Genomic DNA, 22,013 nt, shown 5'->3' with positions numbered 1-22,013 from the left:
CTAATACCCAGCTGCGTGTAGGGGGTGAGGATTGTGCTAGAGTGTACTGGGGCAGGAGTGGGGCACCAGCCATTGCCTAAACATTCAGAAATCATACATAGGAGCTTCCTCAGGTTTTCACACTGGCTTAATTTACCCCTCCCCTGCACCTTGGATCAAAAGAATAGGATTTTTGCTCCTTTCATCTCCTCTGCAGTTTTTTTTTAAATGGTCGTTAAAAATATGTCTGAAGTCCATCGTAGTGAACTTGTCTCACTGCACCATGTCTCCTACAACTTATAACCGATGAATTTGCCTTCCAGAGGAGCGCCAGTATCGTTGTGAGGATTGTGACCAGCTATTTGAGTCCAAGATGGAACTAGTAGACCATCAGAAATTCCCATGCAGCACACCTCACTCAGCATTTTCTATGGTGGAGGAGGACTTTCAACAAAAGCTTGACAATGAAAATGACCTCCGGAACATGCATGACATTCAAGAATGTAAAGAGTGTGATCAGGTGTTTCCAGATTTACAAAGGTAGGAATAGCCACTTAAAATCAGATACCTACAATAGATCTAATTCTGTATTGGTTTCAGTAGGACTGCACAGGGTGTAAATTTGTGCAGAATTGGACCCAATCTTCTAAAACAGAATACATATGAAAACAGAATCGTAGAATATTAGGGTTGGAAGGGACCTCAGGAGGTCATCTAGTCCAATCCCCTGCTCAAAGCAGGACCAACACCAACTGAATCATCCCAGCCGGGGGTTTGTCAAGATGGGCCTTAAAAACCTCTAAGGATGGAGATTTGTTGGAGATTTGTTTAGGACACACTGAACAGAACATTCTTTATTTAACTTTACAGTTATTTTGTGTAAGTTGCACACTCAAGCCTGATTCTGAAGCCCTTATTTGTGAATGAACTGAACCCTAAATGCAACTGGGCCAGATCCACAGCTAATATAAATCAGCATAGCACCACTGAAATCAGTAGAACTACAATGATTTACACCAGCTAGGACCTGATCTAATACACTTCTGCGTAGTGTTCATAATTTGACAACAGTTTTTTTCTGCCCAAACTAGCAGCGGTAGGCCAATTAAAACGAGGCAAAACTAGCCACTGTAAGTCTGCTATATCTTAAAATATGTTATATAGAAAAAATCACCCTATAGCAGCACAAAGCTGAAGATGATCACAGGGACCCATGAAAAACACATCAGTTTCCTCTTTTTCTGGAAAAAAATGTTATAGGGAAGTATCCCGGTTCCATTGAAAACAATGACAAAAACAATGGCTTTGACTTTGGCTTCAGAGGGGGGAGGATCAGGCCCAAAGTACCTAGTTACAACATGTGAATTCTCATTTTCATCTAATGTGATTCTAAAAGCAGTAACATTAAAGTACAATGAAAACTAACCAACACTAGTGATGATTCATTGCCACCTAGTGAGAGCAGCATTTTTATGCTGCACTTTGGGCTCAGTTCTGTAAAGTGCAGAGCACCCTCAACTCCCTAAGAAGTTATGGGTGTGACAGGCACTCAACACCTTGCAGGATCAGGTCCCTTCTCATCTGTAAATATAATACATATATAAAAATATGCATACAAATATTTAGTACAAATTTGATATGGTGGGAATCATTTGTACATTTCCCGTCCCAGCAGTTTTCTGCAGCTACTTAAAATAATGAATTTCAGTGCAGATTACATTGAAATGTTGCTAATTATTGTGAGGCATTGAGTGGGCACAATAATCCTTGCAACAACTTCCTCACACATGCACATCTGTGTGTCTGTGCTGGGTCTCTTGATACCTGACGCTTACCTGCTGCAGGGGAAAGTTGGCCCCAGCTACTGACATTTAATAGTAAAAGTCAGGGATCTGAATAACAAAGTCATGGCCCAGATCCCCAGCTGGGGTAAATCAGTAGTGCTCCATTGAAATTAGTGGACATATGCCAATTCTTTCTCTCTCCATTATGCCAGCACACCATTTTGAATGTTCCTATTCAGTGTCTCTTGGTTTAATTTCCCTCCCCCTGCCCCTGGCATATATAATATAGTCCTTTTGGTTTATTATATAGAACACTCTTCTATATTTTTCTGCCTTGAATGGTCTTTGTCATGTACTAGCCTTTGAATAATTCAAGTAGTTCTGGGACTGACTGTGTTAGCTCTCATTTTTCATAGTTTCTCTCACCACAGCACATCTATTTATGATGACTCAGTCTTTATTTTCTGTCCTATGTCTCGAATCTTTAATATTTTAAGATAAATTTACATTTGTTCAGTGACTACCCTACATTAGATATTGTCTTCAAATTCAAATGTAGAAAAGAACTATTAACACTAGTTAATTTGCTACAGAAATATTACACGCCAGACTGCTTACAGATACACTTTGGCAACCTTGTTTATTTTACCGAGCTATCTCAGTTACTTTGAATCAGTCACTTTGGCTGAAAATTACATGTTGGGCCAACTTTTGTTCAGTATTATCCAGTGAATGAGGCATTCTGCATGCACAGATGCGCACGGCACTCAGGGTTGATGGCCAGTAAATGGTGCAGTATTTGACCAAAACTCTTGCAGAAATATAATACGAGGAAGCCACAGCCATTTCTGACAGAATGAAAGAGGAGTCTGGTAGAGTTAAATGTAACTGGCATCCATAGAGGAAAAAAGCATTTTTATGACCTTTGGCTGAGCATGAAAATCACAAATCAGACTGGAGAACCTAAGTTAAAAACCCACCATCTTTGGTCAGTTTAATCAGTAGAAGTCATTGCCGCTTTGTCTGAGGAGGGACTGCAGAATGTGTCCCCATATTGGTGGGTTGGCATGCGCTCTGATAGTAATGGTACCAGACTTTTTTTTCTAGTCTTCCATATGTATCTACTTATAAGACATTGTGATATTTTCTGTCCTTCTAAATTTTAAATATATGAGAGAAGATTTTGTATGTAACTAGACAATAGAGGTTATTTAAAAATATTTCTGCCTGCATGTTTCCTGGGCACATTAATAATAGAAAGGCATAGAACAAACTGAAAAGAGTTCAGAGAAGTGCAACAGAAATTATTAAAGGGCTGGAACAAATGACTCCAAAACTACTAAATGCATTTAATGTAGCTAATGATAACTAGGGGGGAACATGCTATTAGTCTGAAATGCTTAGGGACCTGATTCTGATCTCATTTACACCAGTTTCATCCTACTGTAAATCTACTTATTTCAATGAATTTATTTCCGATCTACATTGGTGTAAGAGAGATCAGACTTTGGCCCCAATGAAGGATAGAAATACATTTTTTAAAGTGACTGGCCAAATATAAAAGAAAATTTCTTTAAGATAGTGTTTCAGTGACACCACACAGCAACCAGGCTAAATATATAGATATAGAAAGAGATTGAATGGATAAATTGGAGAAATTGTGGTGAAAGAGGAGACTTTATGGATATGTGGTGGACATGTCCAGTCATTAGAGTGTACTGGGATGCAATCCATAATCACAAATTGCTGGACACTTATTGCCAAATGATCCAACAGTAATCCTTCTGGCACTTCCGTGTAGAAACAGTTACACAAGAGGAGATGAAGAATTAATTTCTCATTTGGTAGCAGATGCTCAGCTATTGGAAAAAGGGAAATAGCCCAATCATAGAGGAATGGTTCAAAAACTATGGAAGGTTGTGGTTATGGAAAAATTAACACACCAATTATGTACCCAGCCAAATAGACAGAGGACAATAGATATTTAGTTATCTTGTATTCAATACCCAATATACATTCACCTGGGTAAACACCTCAGCACACCTGTCCAATTTTTTTGAATATTAACATTTGATAGACATGCCTGATTTGTATAGAAATTTCAGTCAATTTAATAAAATCACTAGAAGCGACATAGGTAGTGTGATCTGATGACTCTATTCCTCTATAATGTCTCTTTAAACAAAAGCTAACTGTTGGAACGATTGTTTTGTTTCTGCTATTTACATGACAAGGGTTTGTACACTTGTTAAAACTTCCTAACTGACTAACTAAATAAATAATTTTTAAAAATGTGGCTGGCCAAAACACTAGAAGATGTACTGTTCTGGCATGGAGATGAACTCCAATGAGACAATGTTACGGGCCTGATTTTGAAAGATGGTGAGCAAAACTCGAAAGGAGTTGCACTTCTCAGAATAACGCCCTCTAGGTCCTTCCCCTCTAGTTTCTATAATTACGTGATCTATTTAAAATGATTTCTCTTCCTGCCACTTCATTTTCATATCTAACCTGGGCTGCAAATCATTGATAAAACTGGGTTCCTCTTTAGGTGTTGTTGAGACCTCACAAAGCCTGTTGTTGTCTTCACAGCCTAGAGAAGCACATGCTGTCCCACACTGAAGAGAGAGAGTACAAGTGTGATCAGTGCCCCAAGGCTTTTAACTGGAAGTCCAATTTGATACGTCATCAAATGTCACATGACAGTGGAAAGCACTATGAGTGTGAAAACTGTGCCAAGGTACAGGAATTTGTAGGATATTTGGCTTTTCTCAGTGTATCATTGTGTGTTTTATGAGATATAAAAGCAAGTTTTGGGTGTGGAAACCTGGGGGTTGGGGGCAGATTGAGCCAATATTCAACAGGAGGTCACACCAGTACTTCTCTAGCTATCCCATCAGGTTCTGTAGCATTTAAGCTTTAATTTAAAATATTTTCATTTTCTTGCCTTTATGATTTTGAAGGTAACTCCTGAATATGACTTAATGCAATACTCAGTCAAGGGCCGACCATGGAGGAAGTTGAGCGCACTCTCCATCCATTGAGCGCAACATTCAGCCTCTTGTGAGGGATGGGACTGGCAGACAGATATAATAGTTTCAAGAGGGATGTGTACTTCACCCATTTACTCGGGTAGTGATTTTGTAGCCAGTCAAGGTTATTAACGATTACACTTGCAAGCACGTTAGCAGAACTATCCATGTTTTCTGGGAATGGGGGTGGAACCTTTCCCCCCCAGTTTGATCCCAATCTCAGGAAACTGTAAATATATTTTGGAAGGTGAACCCTCAAATTAGTATGGCCTGCTAAAAGAACTAGTATATATTAAAAAGAGTGGGTAACATTTTATTTAAGTTATCTACCTCCAAGCAGCAGGAATTCCTGCTAGAAATGCAGGGATGGACTCATGTTCCTTCGCATTCTCTGGGCCAGATTGTGACTGAGATAGCGCAGTCATGTAAGGTAATATGAGTGTGTAATGCACCCCCCTGATTACCTTGCACTGGCCATCCAGGTGATCAGTATCAGCATGGGCAGGAAATTAGCCTCCAAGGGGCTACTAGATTTCCTCCTTTTGCAAAGGGGGTGAGAGGGAACACATGGGGTGGGGAGCAGGTGGCTCTGCTCCTTCAACCCACTTGGAAGCTCACCTGCACTGGTGCCTTAGGTGAGCAGTGCAGTTTTCTCCCTCCCCAGGGTATCGGGGAGCCAGGAGGATGATTGTAGCTCTGTAAGTCACAGTCCCCCTTCCAAACTGCTCCAGGGCCAGTGCTACAACATGCTGCCCTCTGATCAGCACCGATCATATGGCCACAATCTAGTCCTTTATTTTCGGTACTATCTTTAGTTTGTATTATTTTAACTGGTTTAAGCTTTCTGGGATAGGGACCATGTCTTCCTATGTGTTTGTACAGCACCTAGCACAGCGAGCCCAATGCTGATTGAGGCTTCAGGACACTACTGCAAGATAAATAATAAGAAGAAATGATGGGCCAGGTCCCCAGCTATTGTCTCCAATGGAGCAATGTCTATTTACACAAGCTGAGACTCGGGCCCATTATGTGGAGCTGTTCATAGCTGTAGTCAGCTCTCTTTATACCACACCAGCAAGGAATTATTTCCCCCCTATGATTCCACAGGTTTTGTTTTTAGTTTTCTGTGTGGGTGGATAGCTTTTCCTTTTTGCATTTCCTGGATACATAATTTTATTAATCCTACATAACACTATGGAGCCTGTTATCGGCTCCTGCTTCCCTGAAGTCCATGGGAGTTTGTCTGCTTAAGTTCAGTGAAGCAAAACTTGCTCCAACATGTTTTTTATTTTGTAGTGAGACAAAGCTAGACGCTGAACGTGCATCCTTGATACTAGGTTGCGGGTCAGGATTTCCTTGATGCAAGTCATTCCTTATTGTTATAAAGCATTTATACTGCAGTAGTGCCTAGAGACTATGACCAAGTCACAGCCTCTTTTTGGCAAGCACTATACAAAGACCCTGCCTAAGTCACTGCTCCAAAGAGTAATCAGCTAGTCCTGTAAAACCTAGGGCTCAATTCTGCTCCAGTTGAAGCCAATGTCAAAACTTCAATGCAGCAAGATCTGGTCATACTAACCAGCCAATATTAGGTGGTTTTTGTTTCATTTTCTAGCCTTTAAAAAACAAAACCACAATTCTGGTCTTGTCGGAGTCGTGTGTGATTGCTGGCTCCCTTGCTGCAGTTAAGTTGCTTGATTAATCAGTATTCATTTCCTAGCAGGTTTTCACGGACCCCAGCAACCTTCAGAGGCACATTCGTTCCCAGCATGTTGGGGCTCGTGCTCACGCTTGTCCAGAGTGTGGCAAAACGTTTGCTACTTCTTCAGGCCTTAAACAGCACAAGCACATCCACAGCAGTGTCAAGCCCTTTATATGTAAGTCTTCAACTAAACGTCTAAACTTCAATGTCTGTCTCGTCTCAAAAAAAGCAGCATAATCAGGAAATAGGCAGCCCAGTCCTGCTTCTGTTGAAACTCCCATTGGGAGTAGGTTTAAGCCCTGATTTACTGAATGAGTAGCTGTATAGTTCAGAGTCCAATACGTAGAGTTGTTTTTATATATTATTCCTTTCCAAACAGACACTGTACACTGTAATGCCCCTGTTTCCCCAGGAATCTCTCCTCTCCCACCCACTCCCCCCCCCCCCCGGACACCAAGAGCAGTTCAGGGAAGGGTTTGACAGCAGCAATATAATTAGCCAATAATGAAAAGCCTCAGTGGGTTATGGGATTTAAGCGAGACAGGCAAAGGTATCTGATGCTGAAAATCTGCATTGCTTTGGAAATGCTCATGAGGGCTCCCTACAAGATTAGTTCACACCATTAGGCTGGGATTTGCTTATGATAGTAAGGGCTATAGAATTTGAATAGGAGATGGGTGCCTAACTCCCTTAGGCTCCTTTGCAAATTCCAGTCTTAAGTATTAACTGGAAGCTGCTAGACCTTGACAAACAGTTGTCCTGGCACTCAAGCTTTTTAAAACACGTACTTGCTCTATGGACCTGATTCCTGCATCTGGACATGGTAGTGAAGATTCTTGCACCCACACAGTCTCACTGACTGCATTGGTTTCAGTGCAGATCCTGCTGCAGCATCGGGACTCAGGATACTTGTTACTGCTTCAAGAGACTCTCTCCCATATGGTGATGAAAGAGAAATATTTCTCCTTTGGCCATTGAATCCCAACTCATTCTCCTCAAATGCCACTCAAAGCCAATTAAAAATCCTCACCCCTATATACTCAATGCCCTAATTCACTACCATCTCCCTGTTTTCAGCACTAGTTTGCCAAAAACTCTTTCCTGGTGCTTCTTCCAAACTGATTGTGGCTTCATTCCGTCTTGTCAAAGTGACTGCTTCAAACTAGGACCAATCTAAAACATCCTAAAGAAGGCTAAATTACATTGCAGATCTGTAGCATCCAGCTAAATAGAGTGCAAAGGTGTAAGGTCAAGTGACTGGAAGCTAGTTTAATGGGGAGAGGGGGAAAACCTGCAATTTCATACTAGTCTACGGGGACTTGTGCTCTGGAGTTTGAGCCACCAGCGATCAGCTTTCAACAGTTCTGGTATTAACTTCTTCAGTATATTGGAACACCCAGCATATGTTCACCTAGGGAGTAGTTTAATGGTTCTATGACATGTGCTTTGGGTCTTGATACTACATCAGCATGAGTAATAATAACTTAAAAGAAACGTTCTTGTAAGGGCTGTAGATCTGCCAGTGGACGAGTTCATATTTATTTATGTTTGGACTTATTTGAGCTAGCAAATATCTAATTAACGAGATGCAATTACAGCAGCTTAATTATTTTCCCCCACCCAGGATCACAGAGGGTTTTTTCAAATTAATACTGTATTAGTGAAAATTAAATAATTAGAAAACAATGGCTTCCTGCCATGGAGGACTAGTCAAGCACTAGAGTTACAGTTGCTTTTGAATCAAATGCTCCGAATAGAACTATGCTTCTTTTCAAATGAAACCATGTGTAAAATGCTTTCCATTAATGTTTTCAGGGATCTCTGGTGAATCAAAACAGCAACTGTTATTCTTCAAATGCAAAGTGTGATGGACAGAAAACTATAGAACAATTATGAATAATAGCTCTGAAATTACAGAACAAAAGAATGTAGAGCTCACGTGTTGGGGTAGATGTTTCTGAGTGTTGAGGGGTTGGGGGGGGTCAGGTCACTTAAAGTAGATATCTGTTTCCCAGCACAAGGCCACACACCATGATTTGCCCTACCAGTCTGTTTATGGCAACTGTCTCTTATTACAGTACACCGCCCAAGCCTGAGTGAAAACTCACCAACAGTAAGATAATTACTCACTGCCTTCACAAAATCTCCAAATAGAAACCACATGCCATAATAGGCTGAACGTATTCAAAATAGTACTTACAGTAATTTGTTTAATAAGCAGAAAATATGCAAACTTAACTGCTAGGTAATTTCTTGGTTCTAAGAAAATTGCAGGACAGAGTACACTTACACATCAAATGAATTCATATACCTCCAGGGGTGGGGTGGGAGGGTTGTGGTTTGTGTCAGGGCTGGGGGTCTACCCAGTGATAAACCTTGCAACGAAGGAAGCAGTCGCTATATGTTAGTTGCTTAGAGTAAAGGTAAGGCTGTAGAACACCAAGCATACCATAAGACTAACTGGAGAAGTCAAACCCAGCTTCTGTAGCCTTAATACATGGAAGCTATTAAGTCAGTAAATCCCCTCCATCTAAATATTAAGCAAAACTTTACATGGAAATAAAAGTTGTGCAGAAAGCAAAGGGCTAGATCATGTAACCTTAACTCATCGGAATAGGTCTTGCTCATGTGAGTAATCCCATTGGATCATACTGTGCAATTGATTCATGTGCAGATTCCCCAATAAAATCAATGGCGTGCTCTGTGTAAAATTCAACAGCATCAGGTAATACACAGACTTCAGTAAGACTAGCCACATAAGTAAGACTACTTTGGTGAGTGAGGATTACAGGGTTTGGTCCAAAGTTTGATTGCCAAACATAGCTACTTTTTAAAGCCCATATAAATCAGCAGATTACCTATGAAAATATTTCCCATTTCTCCCTTCAATATTTTGAATACAAGAGGAATCTTGCACACGGGAGACCTTTTTATATAGACTATGTTTTACGGTCCCAAAGGCAAGTCCTTTGTCATGGCTCTTACTTACATGGATGGAGTTATAATAATATACATCTGCATATTTTAACTGCTGGTATTTGCATGATTTCAGTAATATTTTTTTGTTTGTTTTAAAGAGAAGTATAAAGTCATGTTAGGCCTTTTAAAGATTAAATTGCACACATTGTAATAGTTTGCAAGGATACCAATAACTTGTAGGAAGATTATTTTTTTTTGCTTTTCCATGGAAATACAATGTTTTTCAGTTCCCTTCAATTTTGAGTTTACTCATGGAGAATAATTATTTAGCAATATATAGTCCTAAAACAGTACATATAGGTCTTTTAAAAGTACTTAGTAGTATAAATATATTTTTTGGAATGAAATATATGTGGTCAGATCCTCTGCTAGTGTAAAATGGTGTAGATCCATTGCCTTTAGGGAAGCTACACTGATTTACAGTAGATAAGGATTTGACTCATGGTATCCAAGGGGTAGACTGGGCTACTCTCACTGTTGGCATTTATTTACACAATTGTAGCCAATTTACTTTGGCTTATCTGATTGGTCCCACGAGTTGCATAAGCTAGCCCTAAACTTTGCTTTGTGGGCCTGATTCTGCACTGGGAAGATCAATGAAAGCTTTGGCACTGACTTCAGTGGAAGCAGGATTGGGCCCTATATGTTGACTATATGAGGCATAACAAATAACTGTCAATTTAATGTGTTATATCAGAACAAATAAATGGCTGGTCCTACAATCCTTAATTAACTAGGATCTGGTTCCCGAATTAGGGGGGGAAATGTAGCAAGAGAAAACCAGGCATTCTAATATGCATGGTAGGAAAACTTTATGCTTTTTTTAAAATCTAGAATCTTCTTTGTGAATGAAGCTATCTTACAGGAACACCAACTGATATACCGTAACAGGCATTCTTCCTGAATTATAGCATTGCACACTTCCTGTGTTTGGGCCTAATCCTGCAATCTTTTCCCATTTGAGCCATGCCAATGATAGCAATGAGGCATGAATAGGAAAACTTGTCTGACAGGATCAGGCCCTTAGACAATGGAAGTATTATTGCTGTGATGTGAAGAGCCCACTAAAGAGGTAAACAGTTAAGACATGACAACAAGTGGTCAAGTTTCTCAAGGGCAGGGGTTTAGAAGCGCAGGAAGGTTAGCTCAGGCATTGGTGTGAGTGGAAGTTAGAAGACGTGATTATAGTTCATGGGAACCAACTCTGCAGGATGAGATACATTCAATTCAGTTTCCTTTACCAGCTTAAAATAGAGCCATTGTAAATTATGTCAGCCTGTCTCAAAGCATGAAAATGATTGTTAAAAAGGGCTCGGAATACACAATGTGAATTGTTGTGTGGCTTTGATGTGTGAAAGATGAGAGCTTAAGATATAGCGCATATTAAGTCAAAGTGTAGCCACATGCTTTTTCCCTGAAGGGAAAAAAGAAAAGAATTTTATCACAGCAGTAAAATATTGCTTAATTTTGTTTTTGAACAAATTAGAACATTTACTGATAGAAGCAGAATACTATGAAGTGTTGACACACGAAGCTTATTGATGGAACGTGTGTTTCAGCAGCTTTAGCATTACATTCTGTTTATCCAGGAAAGTGTCAAATGCAACACATTGCATGGCACAACTCTGGAAACTTCCTGATGCTGTGTGAAAGTACAGTAAAAAAGGGACATAAGCTTTGTACACACAAACAAAATCTAAAATATCTATAAGTCAAACCACAGCAACCTTCCAAATGAGTGACAACCCAGACTTTCTCCTTTCAAACAAGGTTTCTGGTCAGATTTCTGTAGGCCTCAATGAAGCTTATTGAAGTTCCCTTATCGATCTTTCCTGTTCTACTGAGAATTCCAAATTGCAAGGAAAAGCCTCTTATTGAGGACAAACTACGGCCCTGATTCTGCAAATTACTTGCGTAACTTTACATACATGAGTAGTTCCATTGAGTTCAATGGGAACACTCACATGCATGAAGTTGTTCATGTTTGTGTGTATGGAGGATTGAAGTCTAGATCTTATTCTCTAACAGGGAATTTTAAATTGCTAAACCTTTTGCTTCTATTCACTGTTTTCTACCCAAATGCCTTGCTCAGTAAAGTTCCTAAAAGAGAGAAAAATCAAAGTAATTGTGCTCTTTCAAGATGACATGAAAACAAGGTTTCACAAAGTAGGAAATTACATCTTTGCAGTAGTGACCCTGTAGTTGTGATTATATGACAGTTACCTGCTAACAGCACAAAATCCCGTTCACCTCAGTGATCTGGTCTACACTACGAAAATTTATCATGTCTCACTCTACATTGGCCACTACACCACCCTCCTCTTCCTGTCACTGATTGTGATTGTTGATAACTGTATTCAGACATGGGAAATGTTGTAGTGTAGATCAGACCGGTCAGATCAAAATTGCAACCCCTAATCTCCAAGGTTTAAGGCTTTCTCTAGATGTCCCTTTTTTGAGCTGACATTGTTCTTGACCCAAAGGAGTTTGAGGAAATCCATTGAGTTGTTTTGAGCATCAGACATTCAAATAAATACAGCTGCATTATTTGAGGAAATAGTTGTTGAAATAGGGTATGTTTTTTCACATGAAAGAGACAAACAAGCAAATTACATTATGAAACATTAAGGCCAAGATTATAATTACATGAGACATGAAATTAAGCGTTATGGCTTCCAAAGCAACTGTAACTCTATCACACTGACCATATGCATTCTTCTAACACTGTATGTGAAAATAGAGAATGTTACATATGTGCCCAGGCACCAGATTGTGATTGCTCTGGAAACCACAGCCTGGAATGCCAAGGCTTTCATGTAATTAGCATCTCATTTGTAAATGCAAAACGTTGGGTTTATTAATAGTTATATGTGCTTGTATATATCTGATTGTCTCCCTCTCCCCCATCCTTCATATATCTTGTTTGTCTTTTTAGATTGTAAGCTCTTTGGGGCAGGGACTATGTCTACTTTTGTGGCTCTGATCTTGCAAATGCTTATGCCTGTGAATAACTTTAAGCATTTTAATAATCACAGTGACATCAGTGGAGGTACTCATATGGATAAAGCTATTCAGATGTGTAGGTGTCTCCAGGATCAGGGCCTTAGTTTGTGCCATGCTCACTGGGGGCCTGATTCTGATCAGGCGCTCTGAGTGCTACTGAGTATAAATAATAATAATGATCATGAATTTAAAACATTGTAAGCAACCCAAGAATTGTGAAAAGTGAAAAGGAAATATTTGTATTTTAGGGATTTTTATTTTTATTTTTTGTTGGGTGGGTTCTTTATGCTATCTCAAGACATTTGTCTAATTGGATGCCTTGCTTTGGAAAGAGTAAAATGAGTTTTCATTTGTTTTGTGCACCCAGATGAAGCTCACAGACTTCTCCCTATGGCTTCCTAATTGACATGTTGGGGGTAACAAATTGTTTTCTTTGCTAAATTCGGGTGGGGAAAGGGGGAATTATCATAAAGCCTGAGATTTGTTGTTGTTGTTGTTTACACACAGGTGAGGTCTGCCATAAATCCTATACTCAGTTTTCAAACCTTTGTCGTCATAAGCGCATGCATGCTGATTGCAGAACCCAAATCAAGTGCAAAGACTGTGGACAAATGTTCAGCACTACATCTTCCTTAAATAAACACAGGAGATTTTGTGAGGGCAAGAATCATTTTGCAGCAGGAGGATTTTTTGGCCAAGGCATTTCACTTCCTGGAACCCCAGCTATGGATAAAACGTCCATGGTTAATATGAATCATGCAAATCCGGGCCTTGCTGACTATTTTGGTGCCAATAGGCATCCTGCTGGTCTTACCTTTCCAACAGCTCCTGGATTTTCTTTTAGCTTCCCTGGTCTATTTCCTTCAGGCTTGTACCACAGGCCACCTTTGATACCTGCTAGTTCTCCTGTTAAAGGACTACCCAGCACAGACCAGACAAACAAAAGTCAAAGTCCCCTCATGACACATCCTCAGATACTGCCAGCTACACAGGATATTTTGAAGGCACTAAATAAGCACCCCTCTGTAGGTGAAAATAAGCCACTGGAGCTTCAACCAGAGAGGTCCTCTGAAGAGAGGCCGCACGAAAAAATCAGTGACCAGTCAGAGAGTAGTGATCTTGATGATGTCAGTACTCCCAGTGGCAGTGACCTGGAGACCACCTCTGGCTCTGATCTGGAAAGTGACATTGAAAGTGATAAAGAGAAATTTAAAGAAAATGGTAAAATGTTCAAAGACAAAGTAAGCTCTCTTCAGAATTTGGCTTCAATAAATAATAAGAAAGAATACAGCAGTCATTCCATTTTCTCACCATCTTTAGAGGAACAAACTGCGGTGTCAGGAGCTGTGAATGATTCTATAAAGGCTATTGCTTCTATTGCTGAAAAATACTTTGGTTCAACAGGACTTGTGGGGCTGCAAGACAAAAAAGTTGGAGCTTTACCTTACCCTTCCATGTTTCCCCTCCCATTTTTTCCAGCATTCTCTCAATCAATGTACCCATTTCCTGATAGAGACTTGAGACCGTTGCCTTTGAAAATGGAGCCTCAGTCACCAAGTGAAGTAAAGAAGATCCCAAAGGGAAGCGCTGAGTCTCCCTTTGACCTCACCACTAAACGTAAGGAGGAGAAGCCAGTTACTTCTATAACCTCAAAACCAGCAGCTCCGTCTGTGACAAGCCAGGATCAACCACTAGATCTGAGCATGGGCAGCAGAAGTCGAGCCAGTGGTACAAAACAAGCGGAGCCTCGGAAAAACCATGTCTTTGGTGAAAAGAAAGGAGGTGACCTTGAAACAAGGAAAGCAACTGATGCTTCTTTGCAACATGCCAGGCCCACTCCATTCTTTATGGATCCCATTTACAGGTAACAGGCTTTAATGGAATATGGCTTTCTTGAGCACAGTTAACACTTTCAGGACTTTCCCTGTGTAACTTGAAGTGATCCATTAGCTCAGCATGCACTGTCATTTACAATATGTAGTAATGTAATACATTTGCTTATCCAGAAATGAGGTGGCACAAATGCTGGATATTTGAAAACGTTCTTTAAATTCTTTTAGTACAAGTCCCTTTTGCTCAAAAGCGCTACACCCCATGCCCTACCCCCATAATAGCATTTATTTCAAACATTATCTGGGCCAAATTCTGCTCTTGGTTGCACCATTCCACTCCACTTGGTGTAGCAGACAGCTGCAACTAGGGCTTGAATCTGGGCTGACAGATCAAAGGAATGTGGGCACTGAGGGTGAAATTCTGCTCTCACTTACACTAGATCGGCCCACCAGTTTCTGTGAGTCTGTGCGGGTGTAAGTGAAGGCAGAATGTGTCCCTGGTGGCAAAACGAAACAAAAAACTGTGTGAGCAGTTAAGGGTCTGATCTCACCTCATTAAGTCAATGGGAGTCTTTCCATTGACTTTAGTGGGAATAGGATCGGATCCTAAGTGAGCCAAGATATTAGTGCTTGTCTCCACAGGGAAGCTACCGGAAAATAAGCTAGCGTGTGAGTTTAAAGCACAATAATTATTCCACACTAACTCCCCATGTGAACACTCAGTGCAGAATAAGAATGTCCACATGTGGTGCCATTGCGGAACAGCTGTTCCAGCCCATTTTCCCCATGTAGACAAGCCCTTAGAAATCAGGGGTGAAATCCTCAGATCCATTGAACTCCCATTAATTTTGCCATTAAGTTCAGTGGGGCCAGGATTTCACCACAGGTCTTGTGTACGTCAGCACTTGTATGCACTTTGATACTCTGCCTGCATATCTCTAATTAGTTGTAGTCATACGTCTAAATTAATCTACGGGAAACATAGGAGTAGTGAAATATTAGCCATAAAAAACTATTTGTTCATAATCTAAACAGCCTATTTCACAAAGAGACTATTGTTAAAAATAACAAATACCTGTAATACAAATGATCTTAATTCATTACTATCGTCCAAAAAGTTGCTTTTGGCAAAAATGTAATAAAACACTCTCTGGCATAAGATAAAGGGTATGCATTAGAAAGGAACGGTGTTAGCAGTGTGTTACTTATTGAGATGGTTTAATTTATGCCGTATAGGTATTAGGCCACAGGTTTCTTGTATGATATTAATTTATCATTACTGAATTAGTGGAAATTGTTACTGTTACACAGTACTGCAGTGCATGATAATGCAATTTGTGAAGGAGTAGTAAAGGAATGCTGCCAGCATAACATGGGGCCAGTCCCATAGTTGTTATTCAGGCAGACTTTCCATTGACGCCAATGAAAATTATGTCTGAGTAAGGAATGCAGGATCAGCCCCTTGATAAATGATACCATTTAAACTGATAATCAAAAATGCAGGAGGAACTAAAATGCCAGTACTAATTTTAAACTATCAGATGCCCTATTTCACTACTTGAAGACACACAATTAGTTGAATGTAGCCTTCATTTCTGTTGTGGCAAATTCACTACATTTCTGTAGGCCTGGATTTTGCTCACTTCCTCTTTGCAAGGACATCTCTGTGCCTATGTGAAGTGGTTGGCAAGGGCAGGGCCTAAATTCTTCACAAAGGAAGATGAGCTTCCCAAAGGTCCCTTTCTGCAGGCCTAATACGAAAAGCCCCCACTGGCGTCAATGAGAGCTTTTCTTGTGTTTGGAAAATGCAGATGGGCCCTATTTCTTGATAACAGGCAGGGGCGGCTCCCGGCCCCAGCACGCCAAGCGCGTGCTTGGGGCGGCAAGCCGCGGGGGGCGCTCTGCCGGTACCAGGAGGGCGGCAGGCAGGGTGCCTTCGGCGGCATGCCTGCGGAGGGTCCGCTGGTCCCATGGCTTCGGTGGACCTCCCGCAGGCGTGCCTGCGGAGGGTCCGCTGGTCCCGCGGCTCCACTGAAGCTACGGGACCAGCGGACCCTCCTCAGGCACGCCTGCGGGAGGTCCACCAGAGCCGGGGGGGCCGGTGACCGGCAGAGCGCCCCCCGCGGCATGACGCCGTGCTTGGGGCGGCGAAATGTCTAGAGCCGCCCCTGATAACAGGGCTCAGTGCAGTTAGTCATCAGTTACTATTATCAATAGTATTGGCCTTTTGAAATGGGATTATTTCCAATGTAAATGGTATAATCTCTTTTTAATGGATGATCACGACTCTCATTAGTGCTACTGATAGTTGCATGCACAAATCAAGAGATGACTGTACCTCCTTATCTTTTACCATTATCACCAAGAAACCAATTACTTGATGTTGACTATTTTAAACATAAGTAGCTGAATAGTTATTAATGCCTAAGACTGAATCATCACAAGCAAATCAATTTTAACATTTACAGAGTAGAGAAAAGAAAGTTAACTGACCCACTTGAAGCGTTAAAGGAAAAGTACTTGAGACCTTCCCCAGGATTCTTGTTTCATCCGCAAGTAAGTATTTTTGGAATTTCAATATTGTAAACAAATCCTGTTGATGCTTCAAAGCAGGTGCAGAGAAAAGAATGCAGTCTGAGTTATTTTCGGATTTCCTAAAACGCACAATTTTTCCAATGTCGTGGTGGAAAAACATTAGCATGTTCTTTGTGATGTTTTGCAGCTAAACCATCATGTTCCGATTGTAGTGGGACCCAAATCTGAGCTACATGTATGTTCTAGAGCTCCCCGCCCCACCAAATTAGAATGGATCAAACAAGATATGCTACTACCAAGTTGTGCTTCTGCAGTCTCCCCACTGTGGCCAATGGCAGTGGAGGGATCATTGTGCCCATCTCTAAGCAATACCCAGAGAGACAATGGAATTTGGGGCCTGATCTTGAAAAGTGGCTTCAATTTTTACTGCTCAGTTTTGCACCCTCAAGTCATTCCCCCTGTAATTAATTGTGGGCACTAATGTTGCCATATATAAGTTTAAGCACAGGGTGTGTGGGTACAGCTGCATATTTGGAGATATCAGTGATGACATTTCCACTTGCCAGTTTTTGCAGATACATAGTGGGGCCCACAAATCTGGGCACCCCAAGTAAAAGCCTTTATAAAGACCAGGCTCTTTCTATATACATATATAAAGACACCCAGAAAGGACACAGTACAAACACTCCTATTCCAGTTGACCACAGAGCAACTGCATGGTTTCAGTAACTTTGTAGAATAACTGGAAATAATATGTGCTTGCAATACATCCCCTTTCCATGCCCGAAGACATTCAGCTAACATTGTGCGATGAGGCTATTGTGTGGTTCTTTGGTCATATGCTTAATGTCCTGCTGCTCATTTGCTATGTCAAGAAAATAGTAGACCTATTTCAACCATGTGGATCTGTACATGGCACAGAAAGGTTAATGATAGCCTGGGTCAAAACTCTGCATTATTTGCAACCCTGTATCACTTGCTTATCCTGTATTGTGCCAATCTGACAGGGTGACTTCACTTCCCCATCTTGGTCTAGTGCTTCGAGCACAGGACAGGGGAGTAAGGAACTCCCTGCTCTGATATTTACTCCCTCTGAGCTCTTGGGTAGGCTATGGGAACTCTCTGCTTCAATTTAGCATCTGTAAAATGCGGATAATAATGAATATGCACCTACCTCATGTTGTGAGGCTCAGTTACTACTGGGATTTTTTTGGCTTCTGTGTAGAACAGATCTTGCCATGCCTTAGCACAGATACATGAGAGCAATGTTCTTGCACAGCTGGAAAAGGAAGAAAAGCACGTATGTATTGACACTATAGGAAATGAAGGGAATAGCTGATGCTAATCACTAAGTATTACAATAAAAATGTACCTGATAGAGTTTCAGCAGAATATACTGAGGTACTATATTTACCAAAGCTGCAAGGCAACCAGACAACCTTTTCAGTCTCTTTAGGGAAGTGCTTCCAATTTCCATTTCATAGCAGGTGATACTAACAATCAATACACAGAAAGGACCTAACCCTGCTCTCAGCCACAGTGGTGTAAACCCCAGTTAACTCCACTGAGCTTTCCCTCTGGATTTCTAGTGCTGTGAGTGAGAGCAGAATCTGGCCAGTAATCTCAATTGAGAATGTTTTAGCAAAGGGCCTTTGCTATCTCTTCTCCTCCTCCTTAGCCTTTAGCATGAGTAAGTGAATGAAAACAGGTTTGGGCTGCAGGATGGGAGACTTTGTGATATTGCAAAGACAAAGTAGGCATACATTTTCTAGGTCTGTTTTTAAAAAAAACAGAGTAGTTAAGGAGCCTTACACACAGCTATAATACATTTACAGAGAGAACATTTCAGGTGATGCACTGCCTGGTAGAAATTCAGTGATGGTCAGGTCCTCAGCTGGAATAAATCTGTGTAGCTCGATTGAAATGGGGAGGGGGCTCTGGTGGTTTTGCTGGAGGAGTTTATCACATTTTGGTATATTTATGTTGCTGCTGGGGTACTCTGATCTGTGGGTAAATGATGGAGTCTGTTTATGTATGAATGTATTCTTCAGGGCTTGTCAGAGGTGCCCAGGGTTTGGATTGGACACGCTTTTATATAGTGCAGCAGAAATCTAAATAAATAACGCATGAGGAGAGAAGATGGAGGAGGGAGTTAAAGGCATACAAGAGATAGGCTTTCAAGAGAGGATGTGATAGGCATCTAGGGTGAACTCTTGGCTCACTGAGGTCAAAATGAGAGTTTTGTTATTAACTTAACAGGGATCAGGATTTCACCCTTAGTGGTTTCTTCACAGAGAACTTGCAAATTTCCCTGCTGGTATAAATGAGGGAAGCTTTTTGAAGTCAATGGAGCCACACCCATTTACACTAGCAGAGAACTCAGCCTGGGATTTCCAAACATTTTAATGATATTGGGGTAAGCGGTCTTCTCCACTGTCTGGTAAGAAGAGGAGCAAAACCCCAGAAAACCCATGAAAAACTGAGAGGAAGTACAGAGTGACAAAAGGCAAACATATTGTATCTCCTCCCACCATACAACCTCTTGTTGCCCTTCTGTGGCTGCGGGGTGGTAGGTCAATGCTGCATGGCTAGGGGAGGAGTTGTCATTTAGAGCATCATAAATTATGGCTGAGTTAGGCAAGTCATTCCCACCCCACAGCCTCTCTTTAAAATGGTCCGGTCCTATATGATTGTTCTCTACATATAATATATTTCTCTTTATTTTTACACCTTGTCTCTTCTTTTCCTGTCCCCTTCTTTGGCCAGCTTCTTGTTCTGAGGTTTTCTGAAGTAGATTATAAACTCTTTGGGGCAGGAATTGTGTCTTTATTAATGCCTCTAATGCACAGGTACGGCACTATATAAAATGTGGAATAATTGTGGCTTTTCCATATTTCAGAGAGGGTGTGGGATGGCAGTTGATGTGAGACAAATCAATGGCAGCATGGGTTGCCTTGCTCTGAGAGAACCAAAGGGTCCATGGGCTAGTGAAGCTCGCTTGTCCCCATAGATCTCAACCTAGTGTGAGGATGCCATTTGTCTGTACATCGTTTGCCCTTTGGCCTGAGTGAGAATAATTATCCAGCTGTGTAAAGTATTACCCTGCCTAAGAAGTGTCCCCTTGTACCATGTATGAGGGATGATCTATAATGACCCTATCATTTTTTAAATGGTGTTCCTTGGTTATATCTGATGATGCCATATTAATTTTTATTAATTTCTTTAGCTGTACTCTGTTACAGAGTATTCATTCAAAATATACAGTGAGATAAATGATGTACATTTATAGCAATTCACACATTATCATACAGGCTCTGATTGTGCAATAGAAAGAATTCATGGGAACAGCTGGTCTTCATTGTCGTCATTTATCTGGGTGCTAGGGATGACTGCTTAACTTGTAAGAGATGGTGTGACATGAAGTCTGGTGTGTAATGTGCATTTTTAAACATAGCAAATGAAAATAAAAATGCTATTGGACAACCTGTCAGATCATAAAGGGCTAAAGTCTGCCCTCTTATCAACTTCAGTGGAAACCATTCCCTACATCCCAACGTAGAATTTGACCCAATATTTAGTACCAGAGAGGCAAATTAGCAAATCAACTTTTTTTGTGAGTATACCTATTGTCCCTAGGTTATTAATATAATTGCAGATTCCACCATGTATTTTCACTTTCTAATGGTAGGGTAAAATTATCTCTGTAAAAAACATTTGTGAAATAAATTCAAATTTTTCAGTTCTTCTACAAATTCTTACTTTTATAGCGACATTTATTGCCTGGAGTTTTTCATTTGCTTAAGCAAGAGGTTAATTTGCATCCTTGTAATCAGATGCTATGAGAGCTATGGGCTAGGCTTCTAAAATAGATTTTTAGACTAGAGGAGAGAGAGAAATATTAAGCTACAATTCCTATAGTTGTTACACAGTCCCTGCTCAGAAAAAATTCCTCTTAAAGCCTAGGGCCCTAAATCTGTACAAGAATAGGTCAGTTGGTCATATTTTGCAATAAATTGCCACTTCAAAGATTGCATTTAGGTAGAGTGTGCCCAAAAGCAAACAATCCACTCACTGAGAAACCTTAGCTAACTTCACAATAGATTGATTGCAATAAGGGTTCCAATGCAGGAATAATGTGTTGTTTTTGTTTCAATTTTGCTCCCAGTTCCAATTGCCTGATCAAAGAACTTGGGTAAGTTATTTGCTTATATTTTTGATTTAAACATTGTAAAATAAATTGCATAAGAAAAGCATAACATGAAAGATAACCCTCTGCATAGTTATGGAGTACGCCATGTGCTTTCCTACTGAATGTCATAGCTGTAGTGGATAATATCTTGCCATGTCACATTGGCCTTCTTCCTACGTAATCCTGCAGTCTATTCTTATTGAAGGCAATGGGAGTTTTGCCTAGGTAAGGACTTCACCATGTGGCATTTGGTTGTATTTTAGTGAGGCTACTACAAGCTATTTGCCTCCAGGTTATGCTGAAAGTTTAGGCCTCAAATTTTACCTCCATTACAGGTGTTACAATCTGATGATCAAAATCCTCTGGATTCTAGACTTTAAAGTACCCAATTCAGCCCTTACATTACAGATACAACACATACTGATTTGGGGCCTTTGGGTCCAATTCTTCCTTCATGTAGGCACATATAACTCCCATTAATGAGAACAGGAGCATCAATGGGGTAAAACTGAGAGTAAGCTTTTTTTCCCTTTAATCTCATATTTAAATCCAGTTCCAAATTGGTGTGGAAATCCAAATAGCTCTTTTAACTACTTTTATAATCCCCCAAATAACACAGTGTTTTGTTCTTACTTTGCTGTCCCTGCAGCAGCTGCAATTAAGCAATAACTGCTAATCCCAGAATTCTCCTGACATCATGGCTTAGGGGCTAGAATAGGAGAGTCAGAGTCAGGAAACCAATGTTCTGTTCTGCTCATTCTCTGTGACTTGAGATAGTGTCTCAAGACTAAGGCCAGATTTTCATAAAATGTGGCCTGAGATCTGGACACATTTTTTCATGCCTACTTTTGTGTAAAGAATGACTTCAGGAGTGTCAAAGAAAAAACAGGGGGGGGGGGATATGCACATGCAAATGAATATTTAGATACCCAAATGCTCATTTACAACCCAAGTACCACAGCTAAGCGTACAAAAATA

The 22,013-nt window shown here is 40.6% G+C and overlaps 1 protein-coding gene across 5 annotated transcripts in view; it reads left to right on the top strand.

The window, feature by feature from the left end:
* The window catches only part of MECOM (MDS1 and EVI1 complex locus), a 56,713-nt gene that overhangs the window by 14,351 nt on the left and 20,349 nt on the right, over positions 1-22,013 (top strand). The window contains exons 3-8 of one of the 5 annotated variants that reach the window (XM_045031562.1): positions 303-519; positions 4,356-4,503; positions 6,516-6,672; positions 12,987-14,343; positions 16,780-16,867; positions 21,012-21,038. In XM_045031562.1, coding sequence (XP_044887497.1) covers positions 303-519; positions 4,356-4,503; positions 6,516-6,672; positions 12,987-14,343; positions 16,780-16,867; positions 21,012-21,038 — 1,994 coding nt within the window. The remainder of the gene's footprint in view (positions 1-302; positions 520-4,355; positions 4,504-6,515; positions 6,673-12,986; positions 14,344-16,779; positions 16,868-21,011; positions 21,039-22,013) is intronic. The other 4 variants (XM_045031559.1, XM_045031563.1, XM_045031561.1 and 1 more) reach the window with 4 other exon arrangements.

The sequence above is a fragment of the Mauremys mutica genome, chromosome 9 (assembly GCF_020497125.1).
Source record: "Mauremys mutica isolate MM-2020 ecotype Southern chromosome 9, ASM2049712v1, whole genome shotgun sequence".
In the NCBI taxonomy this organism is placed as follows: Eukaryota; Metazoa; Chordata; order Testudines; family Geoemydidae; genus Mauremys; species Mauremys mutica.
This window is presented reverse-complemented; position numbering and strand designations above follow the sequence as displayed.